Genomic DNA, 17,276 nt, shown 5'->3' with positions numbered 1-17,276 from the left:
TATGGTATAATAAGAACTATGTGGAATATGCACACAGCTGCTGCTAACTTTACATATATTGGCATTTGTATGTAATTTTTCTTTGATTTAGGTGCACTACTATAAATGTGATTGAAATATTCTTAATATTGTAAGCTTTTATTAACCTAAAACTAAAGCTCCCAAGAAGAAAACCCCAAATAAACAGTTCCGTATTATATGGTTTATGGAGAAAGATATTCGAACTGGAGTGCAAAAGTCGAAACAAACTACTCTAATCAACTTGATTAAGTCTCAATATACACATGAGCGCCGTGAATACTCTCAACTCACGCATATTTACATAGAGAAGAATTCTGTTGTAGACTGTCTAGACAATTGGAACTACAATCTTGACATGGGATTTTGTTTTCTTGAAGAACCTCTTGTTTGGATTTGTGATCTTTTGTTAGACGATATTTTGGAAATTGCTAGGAACCGCCTAGTTTGCACTTCTCAATAATTAGTGTTTTTGGGGGTGTTTAGTGTTCAACCCCCATATTACCAAAAAAAATATAAATAAACGAGGCACTAAATCCCCGTAAATTTTTTTTTTTTTTTTTTTTTTTTTTAAGAATAACAACTGGTGACAAGCTACGATTATCCACCCCTTTCGGAGACCGAAAAGACTCAAAAAGGTATTTCGGCCTCCCCGGCCACAAGTTAAGCACCCATGAAACAAACAAAAACTACACCAGGTGGACGATGTGTAATGAAGCATACCTACCACCAACCCACTTGGAATATGCTCTATAAGGTCCACATTGACACTGATGCTTTCTCAAGGCAGATAGATAGATAGATAGATACAGTCTCATGTATCATTATTATTATCCCTGCTTTTTATTGAAATATTTCTCCCTCCAACCTCATCAAACAAAAATATGGAAAAAACAAAAACAAAAAAAACAACTGCCTAGTTCCCTTCTCTTAACAGGTGGAAATGTTGTTTCAACCATTATTGGTATCTACAATTACACATTCTTGGTTCGTACAACCAAAAATTCAGTAACCATGGATCATCACCGCTCCACCTCCTCCCCTTCCCGTCGTTTGTGTTGCATGAACGTAAATTTCCTCAAGCCCGAGCTTCTCACTGCTTCGCCTGGAGAAAAAGGGAGACAAGATAATGTTTAGGGTAAAAGAGTAGATGTTTGTGTTTAGCATCATTGAGGGAGAAACCAAAGCATATTCCAACATTCTGCGGTCGGAGTCAACTTAGACGCCTAATGGCGTTCTCGACTTTAATTAATGGTATAAGCGATGAAACAAACTTATCAAAGTAAAATTAGGTAGGTTTTGATGGTCCAACCACAGCATGGCGAAGGCCACCTAACATTCAACATCCTAATTAGTAGCAAAGGAACATGATCCTTGCCGATACATCTACCCCCCGAATTGCTCCAATTGCCTCCACCTAAACCTTCATTAAGGTAGGTTAAAGAAGTAGAAATATAACGTAAAAGTAAATACCTAGTTTGAGGTTCCGATGCAATCACTATTGTAAGCACCGTGGTACAACCCACAACCAACAAAAATACCACCAGATTTCTTGTTGGTATCTTAACATACAAACAAAAGCCATGCGAAGAATGCAAACAAATAATTTTGTCTAGATCTAGAGGGTTGGCCAATTTGCATCAGAGCAAGTGTTGTAACATACTAACAGTTGGCCTACGTTGTAACAACTTCAAAGTTGTAGAAATAATGGGTAAACAAACAAAAAAATCATATGACGTTAAAACAAGGGATTCGGGCATTCGGAGTTCAAAGCCCCTTAATTAGAACCTCCCAACCTAATTTTAAGTCCACAATTGTGTCCTTTAACGAAAGCGGGAAATATGACACATTAGAGGTAGAGGAGAAGTGTTAGGTTCATCATGGTATCAAATTGGGAGATCATTTGTTCAAATCCATGAACCCTGACCGTCCTATTTTGTATAATTCCAGATGTTGTGGCTTAACAACCCCACAAGTAAAAGAGAATGTTTAGAAGTATATAAAGAATAATTGGTGCACATTATAATAATCGATGTTTTGAAACTATGGCACATTAACAAAATCTATCATGAATGTCCAAAAAGCTAATAGGCAAAATTAGCAAAAAGTCCATAAGTAAATTATGAACAATCAACCTCAATGCATAGAGAGAACATGGGCATACCTGGGAATACAAGAAGGTTCCGAAAATTGCAATAGCAGCTCCAAGGGCATTGACAGGCTGGACAGGTGTGCGGAATATGATGATGGAGGATACTATGACGGATATACGTTTCATGGTGTTTCCTATGCTAAATGTCAAGGGAGAAATCTCGTCCAGGGACATGTATGACACTTGGTTGTAGAGATGATAGAAAACACTCTGGGCCGCCATCCACCTATTGGATGTAATCAACAGCAGCGTAAGTAAAGGCATTTATAAAAACATTCAGAAAAAAATAAAAGGTATCACTGTATCAAACAAGAACAAACACAAAGAATTGTTACTATGGGGATTCAAGTTCCAATCAGCAATTACACCACATGGTCTCTGCAACAACATTGCCATAAGTTTCCAGCTCAATACACGAAATATAAACTACAAATTCATAATATAACAAGTAACCTGCACCTTATAATCACGACTGTAAACACGGCAACATTCAATAATTCACACAGATTTAGTACCGGTTAAACTCCTCCAGTACAATTACATCAAGATAAAAAGACCTGTACCATAAAGAACGAAGCTACAAAACCTACAGAAAAAGACAAGAAAACAGATCGCAGGACCCTATTATAACTATCAGTTAAACATACCAAAGGAAGTTCAAGACCTACTACTTTGCATGTAGAAGGATTCCATGATCAGTAAGAACGAGATCATCTGATTAGATGTACTTCTAGCACACTACCTTCCAAGCAATAGCATTGTGCCTTATCCCTTTCATCGTGTGCATTTGGCTAAGCTGCTAAGGACATTCAAGATATCTCTAAAAGAGACTATATCGTTTTCTCGTATTTTTTTAGAGTAATCTATAGAAGAGAATTGACTTTGGACAGATTGTGAAATAGGATATAATTAAGTGAAAATAAAAAAATGAACAAATAAATAATACACTAGTAGAACAATTGCACAAGAGTAGATGCATAGTGATTATCTTGTTCCCAACACGGAACATCAGTTATCTGCCTTAGTTTCTATTATGAAAACAAATACATGCTAAGAACTGCAAATATCGAACCACACAATAAAATTATAAAACATATCAGAGTCAGTAACAGGCCAAGAAATCACAGTTAGTAGATGACATGTAATTACCATATCAAGTTGGGTCCAATTTGAGCAAAGGCTGAATCAAATCCAGCTTTCCACATCTGTGGTCCCTCCACCGCAATCGCAAATGGTGTGAGAATTATTAGAGACATAATGGATAGAAGAGCATAATAGTTCATTCCGCTAACAGACTTCCCCTTCATGCCCTTCTTTGAAAATATGTTCCGAAATACAAATGCCAAGTTTGATATCATAGCCCCCATGAATCCTGAAACAACCAGTAAAAAGACCGAATTTAAGTCTCTAGAACCTTAAGAAAAGCAACAAAATTATATTATAACTACAATATAATGACGGAATAAAATCCTGCAACTAGCCAAAACTCATCCTGCTTTTTGGAAAAACTAGAAGGAGAAAGAAACTGTCTACGACACCCAACTTTAGATAAAAGAAAATAAACTGAAACTTTGGCCAAATAAGTTATATTGAGACATATAGCACGAAGAATGGAAACTCAATTTGGTTGCATAAGAATACAAAGGCAAAACATGTATTGACGTATTTTAATTTTAATACGTATTTGTTTTCTTTTCCAACGGAGCCTGACAAAGGTTGCAAATACCAACAAACCAATAATTTTACAATTCCATTCCCTCTGGGACAAGAACAAAACGGTTACCTATCATGTTAAAGTTAAGCTCTGTCAAGGCAGCAAGACCGCAACCACCGATGATTGGAAGGAGGGAAAGGTAGACCGATGTAGGGAAGGACTCGCCCAGCAAGAACCTCGAAACCAACACACTGAAAGCTGGCTCTCCACTCTTGATGATATGGGTGAAAGAAACTGCAACCTTAGACATACTAACAGTAGCTGCTACATGCCCAATCGTATGCGCCACAGCAACCTGTTCAGAGATATCAAACAATAAAATCACAACCCATAATCGAAAACCGAAACAGAATTTTCAAGCAAAATGATGACAAACCACCAAAGCTTCTGAGTCATTGTATGGCTGGAAATAAAAACTTATCTCTATAACTTTCTCAACAATTAAGACCTCTCAAGTTAAACTTCCTTTCCCTTAATTTGCTCAGCTACCAAACAAAATAGTTATTTTCACAGAATAAAAGACGCCCAACAATCCTCATTCGATATCCATATCGAAATTTCAACACCATCAAACATAACAAGTTAAAAACTTCACTTTCCATCATATTCCTCCATTCTCAGAAACCCCAAAAGCATAATATATATACATACATGCATATGAATATATATATATATAAACCAAATTAAAACCAATTGAACTTACAGGAAACAGAGCTTTCCAGAACTCCATATCAACTTTGGGGGCCTCAGCAATCCTGGTGGCCCAAGAGACCAGCATGATCAAAGATCCACATGCCAGAGACAGGGTGGAGGTCAGCCATGGGAAAGGGTAAGCATTCAACACCTTCTTGTTGTATATATTGAACACCACGTTCAGCGCCCACCACATAGCAAAATACACACCGATCTTCAGCTTCTTCGCTGCCTCCACTTTAGCATCGACCTTCGGAAGCTCGATGTTGGACTCGATCGGCTGTGATCGGTCAGCCTCGAACGCCTGACATTTGATCACACTCATTCGAGTCGGCTTCGGCAAAGCTCCAAGGCTGCCGATCGCAGACACGTGCAAGGCCTTTTGCAACGAGATTCCTGATCTGTGAGGCTGGTGCGCTGGAAGAGAGGGCAGAAACAGCGATCGTTGCACCGGCGGCGGTCGTGTGCTACGCCGTAAAAAGATGTCGGACCCATTTGTCACGCCGGTGTATTGCTTCACGGAGCAGATCATGGTGGACTTTTGGAGTGAAATTTCAATTGGTTTTCTGTGAACACGCACAGAACAAAACCCAAAAGAGATCAAATCAATGTGGTGGTGGTGGTGGAGCAAAAAACAAAGACAGAAGCAAATTATGGTTTTTTTGACCTGAAAAGCTTGAATAAGTTGAACACAGAACGGTAGATCTTCAATATATAAGAAAGATCAAAGCTTTTTGAATAAAAAATAAAAAAATGAAAAAGCAAAGGAACTATTTTTTATTTTTTATTTATTTTTTGCTTTCATAGATTGTTGACCAGAGAAGTAGGTCTCAGAAAGCAGAACAATCAAATAAATAGGATTTATATTTTATATATTTTAATTGAATTTGTTGACGGTTGGGTTTGGTGGAGGGGTGGCGTTGAAATCTACGAAAGGCAAAAGGGGTTGGGGTTTATTTTCTTCTCTGAAATGTCAGTCGACGGAGAAGAGAACGATGCTTATGAGGTTGCCTTGCTTATTTGCAATTTGCTACCAAAACTGTCACGTGAGTCCGCATCTTTTTGCATCAAGTATTCCATCAAATTTCTCTAATTTGGAAGGGAGTAGTATAAAAGCTTATTTTTAGTTACGGCTCTGGAGTTCAATATTAATTTTATTTTGTCTTCCTCAAAAGTCACAAGTACTCTTTAAAATTTAAAATTCGTTCTATTTTAATTTGTGAACTTTTTCTATTTTTTGAAACTCATGAGTTGCCTCTTTAAATATATGTGAGACTCAACAATAAAACTATGCCAGATATGAAATAATTTTGATTATAAATCTTTATTATGAGTTAACACTTAACAATCAGAAAATGTTAAGCTTAAAATAAATTGAAGAGACGAAAAAAATAAAATAAAAAAGAAATGGATTAGTCTAGTGCACCTAGTTCAAACCTACAGTAAGAAATTAATAGATCTAAGCCAATGTGATGCGGATTTTGAGATTTATAGAAACAACTTTTGAATTTCAGGAGACAAAATAAAATCAAATTTGAGTTCTAGAAGCAAAATGAATTGAATTTTGAATTTTAAGAAGTAAAGTGACAATTTTTTAATTACAAAAATAAAATGAGATAAAAATCGACCCTCGTAAGCCTAATATAAACTAAAAGGTACTTTTCTCGGTTAGGATACAAGTCTTTCTACCAGAGAAGAGAACAATGCGTATGAGGTTGCCTTGCTTATTGCTATTTGCTACCAAACGGTCACGTCAGTCCGCATTCTTTGGATGGGAATACTATAAATGCTTATTTTTAGCTACGCTTTTCAAATTAGAATTTGATTTTATTTTGTCCATATAACTTAAAAGTTATAATTTTATTATCTGAAATTCAAAATTTGTTCTACTTTGACTTATGAACTTTCTTTTTTCTGAAACTTATAGGTCCTTTCGAAATATATGTGAGACCCAACACTAAGAAAACTATGTTATATATGTAATAGTTTTGATTTTAAATCTTCATTATGAGTTAACATTCAATGTTCAGAAAATGTTAAGTTTAAAATAAATTGAAAACAGAAAAAAAAAAATTAAATAAAGAAATTGATTAGCCTAGTGCACCCAAATCAAATTCACATAAGAAATTAACAGATCAATGGTAATGTAGAGCGAATTTTGAGATTTATTAAGACTTTTGAATTTCAAAGGGCAAAATGGGATCAATCGAGTTCCAAGGGGCAAAATAGAGCAATTTTGAGTTTTGGAAGTAAAATGACACATTTTGAGTTTCAGAAAGTAAAGCGAAATCAAAATTGAGTTTTAAGAAGCGTGGTGTAAACTAAAATGTACTTTTCTAGGTTAGGATATGGTGTGGTTGGGTGTAGTAATCAGCCCTTCCCATGTCATTCTGTACGTACGATTTGTAGTGGAGGAAAATAGCTCAAGGAAGCATCTCCACAAACCTCTTTAAAATGTAGAACTTTGGAACGATACATGCATTTATTTAATACATGTATAAATTACAGACAATCACCTCAATTATGGGTCGAACCACAATTAATATCTCGTATTTTAAACATTGTAATGTCATACCTCAACTTATTACATTGCAACTAAATTTTCTGTCAATTTGATTGTTAAATGATGATGTTGCACAAATGGGGTCCACTCCTTGCCCAACTGGATTAAAATATTGATAAAAAATTCTTAATTTATTAATACTAATATTCCTAAACCCTAAAAAATATTAATATTAATAAAAAGGTGAAAATTGTAAAAAAATAAAATAAAATAAATAAATAAGTTTAACAAAAAACTCTCGGTATTGTTCACTTTAATGAAAAATCACATTTTTACACTAAAAAGTCAATACTATTTAATTTACCTTTTATTTTATTTTTATCGTTAAAACTCAAAGTTTTCAATCCATTTTCATTAGTTTTCCTAAAAGAAAAAAAAAATGAAAAAATAATTATTTTTATTCGTGGGGCTTGAGACTGTTGGAGGTATAGAGGTACAAGCTTCCTGAGTTGCACAGGCAAGCTCCACGAATCCATGTCTACCCAGTTGCCTTCCGCCCGCGGATCTCAGGACCAAGCTCATCACTGTCGACGTCGACAATTGAATCGAGAGGATCGTCAATCACGGTTCAGCATAGCAAAGTCACGGGGAATCGGAAACAAGAGAGACCCAATTGGCGACGGTGAACTCAACGGAAGAATGAAGGTGGTTCGAGTTCGGGTACTCCGTTGCAGGGGCGGATCTACATAGAGATCCGGGTGGTCCCGGGACCCTCTGAAATTTTGGAGAAAGACTTGGGAGAACCTTTGAGGACTGCCTGATTATCTGGGCAGGTTCTCTTGGTTGGGTTTAGATGCACAGTCAACGGCGAGTCGCTACAACCTACGAAGAAGAAGAGTTCTGCTTTCTCTTTTTCTCTTTTAAAGCTTAACACGCAATCATTTTAAAGGCTTGGCTTTAATAAAACGCTGCGTTTGTTTTTTTGTATCTTTTAGGGAAGGGCTGCATAGTTGTTTGTTGTCCCTTTTCACTTCTAAAACCCTAAACTCATCCCACCCACATGTCCTTACTAACTAGTGCCCTGATAATTTTATTTTATCCTAAAACCAAAGAAACTCATATTATTCATAAACGTAGCTGTTATTATATAAAATTTATTAAAAAAAAAAAAGTTGTTTGATAACTATTTTGTATTCACTTTTTTTCTTCTTTTTTTTTACTTTTTTTTTTTTTTTTTTGAAACTAAATTTGTTGTACTTTCTTCTCTATCATAAGATTAAAATTAAACGATGAGTGACTGCGATCTTCTTAGACCCTAGAGTCTAGGACAACAAGACTCATCTTGTTTGTACCAACATTTAAAATTGAAAGTTATGATTTAATGTTTCAACGCAATTTCCGTCTAAATTTTTTCTTGAACATTTACCTTAGAGCACTTCCAGTGTAGGAGCCCTTCCCCCTGGCTATTCACTATTTAATCCACCTCATGAACAGTAATTACCATTAATAAACAGTAATCACTTTTTGTATCTCCACCGTTGCACTTGAATAGCCCCGGTAATTGGTAATAAAATATTAGTATTTTATTTATTTATAAAATAATTTTATTTGCAATCCAATCCCAATTGGCAGCTCCTCTCTCGTCCCTCCCTCCCTCTGTCTCATTCACTTTCCCAAATCCAATCCCAATTCGTTTTCTCAAGAATACAAATAGGAGATTTTCTCTGCAAATTTGTGTGAGCTTTGAGAGGATGAAGGCTATGGAGGAAGTTGTGGAGGAAAAAGAAGTTAAGCCTTTGACCGCCGAGCAATTGGAGCTGTACGAGTCGCAGTCCGAGTCCAAGTCCAAATCCGACGACAGCGTAGACGAAGAAGAGGAAAACGCCGACGAGGACGACGATGCGGATGAGGGCGAAGAGGACGACGATGACGAAGAAGAGGACGACGACGTCAGCCCACGTCAGACAGCCCTCGGGCGCTCGGGCTAGCAGGAATCCACCGGCCTGGAGCTCGGGCCTGCTCGGGCTCGCTCGCCAGCCAACGCTGGACTTCCTCCCTCTGGCAATCAGGCACTGTTCCGCAGCCTGTCCCTCGAGCAGTTGCTCCCGCTGGAGCTGCTCTTAGGACCACCCAGGATTAGATTCCTGGATCCACCACTGCTCCGCTAGCAGTTGACCAGATAAGTTCGTGCGGACAAAGATGGAGTCGTTACGGATGGCCTGCGAGAGTGAGATTCCAATCCACCGACAGGATTTAGAGGATGTATTCAATTGGGATTTTGAGGAATTTTAATTATTTTAATGAATCTAGGGGTATTCAATCAGGATTTTAAGTGATTCTCTAAAGTTCTAGGTGTATTCAATTAGAATTTTAAGATAGTTTGAATTTTAAGATAGTTTATTAAAATCCTTAGAAATTCAGGTGTATTCAATTAGGATTTTAAAGAAGTTTATAATATTTCAGGTGTATTCAATTAGAAATTGATTTTAAAGAATTTGAGAAAATCGAGGAATTATAGGGAATTTGAGAGATTTCGTAGTGTATTTTAAATATCCACAAATCTCACATCTCCTCGTGAGATTTCGAGGGAATTGAATCAAAATTTTATATGGAATCTCTACAAATCAATTAAACTCCATAAAAATCTATGGATTTATAAATTCATTAAAGTCTCTCGAATTCTCAATTGAATACAACCCCTTAAATGCCTTCACACCATAAACCCTCTAGTCCCAAAGTCCAGCTTCTCATTTAACTCTTTGATTTACTCGATTTTTCAAAAATTACTTCAATTAAGGGTTTGTATCTGGGTTGTGTTTTTTCTCACAAATTAAGAATTTGTTTATTAATATTAATATTTTTCACTTAGAAATATTAATATTAATAAATGAAGAATTTTTTTATCAATATTTTAATCTAGTTGGACAAGGAGTGGACCCTAAGCGATCGGGAGTTCAAGCAGATGTTAAATTAGGGTGAGGTTTACTATTCTAGTCTACAGGCTAAACGAAATCCTGAGTATCGACTGTCGTGTGAGTCTCGACCAATGTGTAGCTGCGGCTATAAGTAACGGCATTCCCCGTTAAGATAACAGGATTCAAGCTTGCTTGTGTGTGTGTGCTTGTTATAGGTAGATGTAGATGTGAAGGTGCCTAAGGAACCGCCCTAAAATACGTTGTTAGAGGCGTTGGCTATTCGTAGATCTGTTATACAGGCGATTTAGCTACTTTCAATCCTTAGTTTCAACTCTTCAATGAGTCTTGCTAACCCCCAGTCGTAACTCTACCTTGTACTCTTGCAACATCATCATTTAATAGTCAAATTGATAGAAAATTTAACGGCGGTCTGACATTGCAACGAATTCATAAGTTGAGGTATGACATTGCAATGTTTAAAATATGAGGTATGCGATTGTGGTTCGACTCATAGTGGAGGTAATTTTATGTAATTTACCCTTAATACATTCATAATATAGATAAATATGATGTTCTCTCTTTTGAATTGCATATCTAACTGTTAAATAATAAACATAATAAGATGCTCTTTATCTATCTCATTCTCTATATTAAGTTTTTTGGACAGTTGTTAATTAACTTTAAAGAGGAAAAGAGAATTTTGAGTTAGCTAAACATAAACGGTTATTAACTAACAAGAGAGAATGTCGAATGGCTGCGACAAGTTTTTCTACCAAATACAACTGGGGTAAGGTCCAGCTTGCTTGTTTGCCACGAATATATTTCCTGCTTTGTTGACTTTCTTTTTTTTATGCTAGGTCGGATCTATCGGTTCCAAGAGACAATGACTTAATATTGAAGTATATAGTGTTTGTTAAAATAGAGAATGTTATTAGAGATACCGGGTTAAATTGTTTAGCTACATAGTTATGGACACTATTTAGTAGCTAAGCTAACAAAATTTTAAAGAAATTGTTATAGATACTCAGCAACATAACATTACTCAAACACGACAAAACTTCTACTTAAACACTAGAAATGCACAGCAACAACACTAACAAAAGACTTTCAAAATGACAACTTTTAAAGAGTCGATTGTAGTTCCCTTGAATGTATATCTAAAGCCATTTTCAAGTCTTTTTTTCTAATTTTTGTAGTGCATTCCTAACCAATTTAATTCAGATATAATATATATAAATGTAGCAACGCAAATACATAGGCAATTTGTAACGGTGACACAGAGCCTAGAGCATTTGCATATGTATCCTACTGTTGAATGACACGTTTGCTTACTAGGAACATAGAAATTAAGAAATGAATGAGGATCGGAGTGAAGAGATCCTCTTCGGATCTCTCCCACCTAAAGCTCACCAAACAGTTGATCCGGACCTTTGAAATTTGATTTAACTGCTACAAACAGGGGTCCCTTTAACAGTTATAATAATTTTAAGCCGTTAGATCAAATTTCAAGTCCCCGAATTAATTGATTGGTGCGCTTTAGTGGGAGAGATCTAGAGAGGACCAACTCACCTAGTAAATCTCGTTCTTGAATTTGAGTGTGCTTAATTACTGATTTTGAGGTAAGACCCACTTGAAATAATTACATTACTCCACTCCACATGCTCCCACACGTGTGACGACATATCATGATTTTTTTCCGAAGAAAAAAAAATAGCAATATATCGAAGGCTTTGTAATAGCAATCCATCAGAACTATTCAGACCAAAACAGAACTGTGTATTTTCTCATTGAAATTATTGAAGTCACTTCATACAGCAAAACCCAAGAAACTTGCATTATTACAAAAACTGGCTTAAGTTATTTAAGAAATGTGCAACACAAAATTTCCCTTCAAAGAAACAACCGAGACCGGCAGTTCTTCCTTTGGTTGGCAGATGCCGATCAGGCATCCTCAACCAAACGACGAACTGCATTTCTAAACTTTTTCTCTAACTGTGGCTACATAAGACACATTTAAGGAAATAATGAAACCTCTATTTTCCACGGTCCTTTTACTTTTACAAAGACGGTCCTTTGGTTTGCTCATTCGTGGCCGCAACATCAAAGCTTCAAGTGCTTGATGGCGGTTTGGACATCCTTATCCCCTCTGCCACTGCAGTTAAGCACGACCTTGGCGCCGTCGGGGAGCGTAGGGCACAACTTCTCTAAGTAAGCCAGTGCATGAGATGTCTCCAAAGCTGGAATTATCCCCTCCAGTCTTGATAATCGTTTAAAAGCTGCATGTGCGGAGAAAAAAATGATGAAGGATGAGCAAAGGGAAAAAGAAATCCATTGGAAGTTTGAACCAAGAACAAAAAAAGCCAGAGGAAGGGAAGGATAAAGTATGGTTAAAGGACTTAAGACCAAGACATCACAAGGACACTGCGACTATGGGGCAAAGAAAAACGTCAAAGCTTATTAAGGTCTCTAATTCTTCGTGGTATCATTTGAGAACCATACATTAAGCTTCAGATGGAATGGCAACCAAGGACGAAATACATCAATACTCGATATGTAAAACAAAGATTCATCTATAGATAACATATCAAACAATATGCATACCTAGAATGCTTCCCCCCACCATCTACCGAAAGATGTCAAAAGAGAGCATAAAGTAAAGTTGAGTGTAAGTGCCATACCTTCCAATGCTTCTTCATCAGTAATGCTATAATACTCAGCACGCCCTATGTCTTTCAGAAAACTATGCTCCGGGCCAACTCCAGGGTAATCCAGGCTGAATACCACACAAAATTCATACGATTAACACACTACAAGCCATACAAAAATTGATAGCCAAAAAATCCAATTAATTGTCATACCCTGCACTTATAGAATGAGGCTCAATAATTTGTCCATCATCATCCTGTAACAAGTAGCTCATTGCTCCATGCAAGACCCCAACTTCCCCTTTGGTCAAAGTTGCAGCATGCTTTCCACTGTCCAATCCAAACCCTGCAGCCTCCACCCCAATCAGCCGGACATCTTTGTCGTCAACAAACTCATGGAAGAGTCCCATGGCATTTGAACCTCCACCAACACAAGCTACCAGCACATCTGGCTTCCCTCCCCACTTTTCCAGTGCTTGTTTTCTTGTTTCTCTACCAATCACCTTGTGGAAATCCCGAACCATCATAGGGTATGGATGTGGGCCAGCAACAGAGCCCAAAATATAATGAGTTGTCTCGACATTAGTCACCCAGTCCCTTATCGCTTCTGAAGTAGCATCCTTCAATGTTGCTGTCCCAGAATGGACTGGTCTAACCTTTTTTTTTTATAAAATAGGAAGAGAAGTTGCAGTTCAAAATACATAGGATTAATAAGAGCAATACATCTGGCTTACGTAAACATTAACAGTTTAGGCCTTTTTCAAAATATTGAGATTCTCAAGAAAAAGAACAAACAAATTTAAAAGAACTGGTCATCCATGTTAAATTCAGTTAATTGTGCTATGAAATGAATACACATTTTTCTGTGTACACTGTACAGAGAAGATGCAATGTGTATGTTCTGATCAGAAAACCTATCTTGCCAAATCACGCCAGAAAAGATACAATGGTTTATAAATTTCACAACTTGGAAATATAAGAGCTTTTTGGGGTGAAATATAACTATAAACTTACAACTTAGCATAAGTAAAGTCATCATTTCTTGACTTACAGAACAAAACAACTGTTGGCTAACCATCCATGTGATGGGAACTAGGACGAATTAAAAATTATGTAAACAAACTCCCTTGAGAAAAAGAAGCTAAATTTAGCAATCCGAGTAAATTTAAAAGTATTCAACAGATGCGAAACCATGACTAATCCAATTAGGCAACATAAGGGGCAAGCATTACAGATTAACAGTATGGAACATACTACAGAAAGACAATTTAGAAAAATATGCCCAATCTGTCGCCTGTCGGTACATTCCAGTTTCATAGAACATTCAATGTCAGCTTATAAATGTAGGCTAAATTAAATAATTAAATTGCATTGCTTAAAAGAAGTTGCAGAATCATAACAAACCTCAGCCCCCAGAAGCCGCATTCTGAAAACATTGAGGGCTTGCCTTTCCATATCTTGGGCACCCATGTAGATGATACACTGCAATCCAAACCGAGCACAAACTGTGGCAGTGGCAACACCATGTTGTCCTGCTCCAGTCTCAGCAATAATCCGTTTCTTTCCCAATTTCTTCGCAAGCAAGGCTTGGGCAACGGCATTGTTGATCTTATGGGCCCCGGTATGGTTAAGATCTTCCCTCTTCAGGTAAACATGAGGCCCTTCACCATTAGGGCGTTTGTAGTGCTCAGTTAGCCGCTCCGCAAAGTAGAGAGGAGTTTCCCTCCCAACATAGTCCTTCAAAATGCCATTCAACTCTTTCTGCAAAATCACACCGTCATCGTCAATAAAAAAAACTGTATAATCCCCAAATCATAAAGATATCTTCATCCCATTTTAATATTTAGTGTATGCATCCTACCATATATCGGATTGAACAAATAAATGAGAAGGATTAGAAAATCATCAATCACAACAATCTTTGCTAATTAGTCCTAATTTGTTCCTAAAGGCACCACATGACAACCAAAAAATGCAAACATTTATATAAAACAAACCATAAACCGAATAACAACTCCTACAAATTCAAATTCTCTAACTAATTGGATGCAGCATTGAAATGAGAATTTCACATTTAAAAAAGAAAAGAAAAATAGGAATGGAAGAAACAAAATTGACAGGACCTGAAACTCTTCGTCATTAGCAAGAGCGTGAAACGCGGCCTCGAGCTCAGCGAGCGCGTGCATTAGGGTCTCGGGGACGTACTTCCCGCCATACTTGCCGAACCGGCCGAACGAATCGGGCCGGGGCAGAACCGGGAAGGCGCCGTTGTCGTTCTTGTCATCCATCTGAAGAGCGGCGGAATCCCGGGTGAGACTGCAGGAGATGGATGTAGGGGCAGCGGTGGCGCGAGAGGTAAACTTGAAGGGAAGTTGGGTGGAGGAGGAGGAGTAGGGTTTTGGGAGCGGCGGGGCGATAAGGCGGTGGGTTTTGCAAGTGGTGGAGGCGCTACCGGAGGCTGCTGCTGCCATTTATGAGGTTTCGGAAGTGACACGCCCACACAATTGAGAGGAGAAACGTCGCCTTTTTTTTTTATATTTTTGTTTGGAGTAGAAAAGCGAAGAAGGAGGCGAAGAAAGTTGTGCGAGAAGTAACTTAGGGGTTTTTGACAATACATGTAAGCAATTAAATACCAAAGAGGGAGAGTTGGATATCTATAAACTAGCTAGAGTAAGAGAAAAGAAGACAAGGAACCTAAACCAAGTGAGGTGCATCAAGGATGAGAATGGAAAGGTTCTTGTTAAAGAGAACACGGTCAAAGATAAATGGAAATGTTATTTTCATAATCTTTTCAATGTAGAACATGAAGGGAGTACTTCTTTGGGGGAGTTGAATAACTCAAAATAGTGTAAAAACTACTCATTTTACTGTCGAATTGGGAAGAAAGAAGTGGTTGTAGCATTGAAAAAGATGAAACATAGAAAAGTAGTGGGCCCAGATGATATACCGATTGAAGTGTGGAAAGTTTTCGGAGAGATAGGTATAGCATGGCTCACATATCTTTTCAATGGGATTTTGAAAATGAAGAAGATGCCAAATTAGTGGCGAAAGAGCACTTTGGTGCCTATCTACAAGAATAAGGATGACGTACAAAATTGCATGAACTATAGGTGTATTCAGTGAATCACTCATACAATGAAGCTCTGGGAGAGAGTAATTGAGCATAGATTGAGGCAAGAGACATGGATCTCAAACAACTAATTTGGGTTGATGCCAGGGCGCTCAACCATGGAGGCAATCTATCTCTTACGAAGATTGATGGAAAGATATAGAGATATGAAAAAGGATTTGCACATGGTCTTTATAGATTTGGAAAAGACATATGATAGGGTCCCAAGAGACATTCTCTGGAAGATTTTAGAGAAGAAAGGAGTACGAGTAGTATATATCCAAGCTATAAAGATATGTATGATGAAGCAAGGATTGCCATAAGAACTCACGAAGGACAAACCGAAAGCTTCTTCATAATTGTAGGGTTACATCAAGGCTCATCTTTAAGTCCTTACCTTTTTGCTTTGGTAATGGATGAGTTAACGGGACATATTCAATATGATATTCATTGGTGTATACTTTTCACAGACGATATAATGTTGATAAATGAAACTCAAGAATGAGTAAATGCGAAGCTTAACCTTTGGAGACAAGTGTTGGAATCTAAAGGTCTTCACCTAGGTCGATCAAAGACAGAGTATACGGAATGCAAGTTTAGTGCAAACTAGAGGCTCAACTGAGTTAGGGTGAGGATTGGAGATCAGAAAGTGCCAAAAAGTGATCGTTTTCACTACCTAGGATCTATCTTACAAAAGAATGGAGAGTTGGATGAAGATCTCAACCATAGAATACACGCTGGATAGATGAAGTGGAAGAGTGCATTCGGCATGTTGTGTGACCGTCGTATGCCATTGAAGCTCAAGGAAAAATTTTATAGGACAACAATAAGGCTGACAATGCTTTATGGCACGGAATGTTGGGTGGTGAAGCATCAACACGTACATAAAATGGGTGTAGCGGAGATGAGAATGCTTCGTTGGACGTGTGGGCACACGAGGAAGGATAAGATTAGGAATGAGGATATCCGAGGTAAAGTAAGAGTAGCCGAAATTGGAGGAAAAATGAGAGAAAATTGGTTACGGTAGTTTGGACATGTGAAACGAAGACCTACTAACGCTCCAATTAGAAGATGCGATTATGGGACAGAGGTTCAGGGCTGAAAGGGCTAGAGGGAGACCTAGGAAGACGTTGGAAGAGACTTTAAGAAAAGACTTAGAGTACTTGGATCTAACGGAAGAAGTGGCAGATGACCGAGCGCAATGACGTTCTAGGATTCATATAACGATCCCGGTTAGTGGGAAAAGGCTTTGTTGTTGTTATTGTTGTTTGGAGTAGAGTTTCTAACGACTTTTATAACCTCCTGGGGACAAAGGTAAAAGGTTAGGTCAGTCGAGAGAAGAGTCGTCTGATACGGTTCGGTATACTAATAATAATAAAAATGATTGAAAATTTGAAAAAAAAAATTCAACTAATTTTATTGATACTTGATGTATTTGACTGTGTTTCTGAGAAATTGCAAAATTTATCAGTGGAGTGAAGGGATTTACCTAAAAGTTAGGATTTTTTTCATTCAATTACCCACCAA

General features: G+C 37.4%; 2 protein-coding genes across 3 annotated transcripts; both read right to left on the bottom strand.

The window, feature by feature from the left end:
- Positions 1-837: 837 nt before the first annotated feature.
- On the bottom strand, positions 838-5,521 carry LOC103934559 (glucose-6-phosphate/phosphate translocator 1, chloroplastic). Of its 2 annotated transcripts, XM_009344310.3 has the most exons (6): positions 5,245-5,521; positions 4,588-5,143; positions 3,954-4,179; positions 3,320-3,542; positions 2,183-2,396; positions 838-1,123 (listed from the first exon to the last, which is right to left on the bottom strand). In XM_009344310.3, the coding sequence occupies exons 2-6, from the start codon at positions 5,107-5,109 to the stop codon at positions 1,112-1,114; spliced, it is 1,197 nt and encodes a 398-aa protein (XP_009342585.2). In that variant the 5' UTR covers positions 5,110-5,143; positions 5,245-5,521; the 3' UTR covers positions 838-1,111. The 2 variants fall into 2 exon arrangements, with proteins under 2 accessions (XP_009342585.2, XP_018499851.2); XM_018644335.2 differs by having other exon boundaries at positions 4,588-5,519.
- A 6,229-nt stretch (positions 5,522-11,750) lies between these two features.
- LOC103948784 (tryptophan synthase beta chain 1) lies at positions 11,751-15,247 on the bottom strand. Its single transcript, XM_009359853.3, has 5 exons — positions 14,764-15,247; positions 14,045-14,401; positions 12,854-13,296; positions 12,674-12,768; positions 11,751-12,271 (listed from the first exon to the last, which is right to left on the bottom strand). The coding sequence occupies exons 1-5, from the start codon at positions 15,109-15,111 to the stop codon at positions 12,096-12,098; spliced, it is 1,419 nt and encodes a 472-aa protein (XP_009358128.2). The 5' UTR covers positions 15,112-15,247; the 3' UTR covers positions 11,751-12,095.
- Positions 15,248-17,276: the final 2,029 nt, after the last annotated feature.

The sequence above is a fragment of a genome, unplaced genomic scaffold, assembly GCF_019419815.1.
Source record: "Pyrus x bretschneideri cultivar Hongxiangsu unplaced genomic scaffold, Pyrus_bretschneideri_v1 Contig267, whole genome shotgun sequence".
In the NCBI taxonomy this organism is placed as follows: Eukaryota; Viridiplantae; Streptophyta; class Magnoliopsida; order Rosales; family Rosaceae; genus Pyrus; species Pyrus x bretschneideri.
This window is presented reverse-complemented; position numbering and strand designations above follow the sequence as displayed.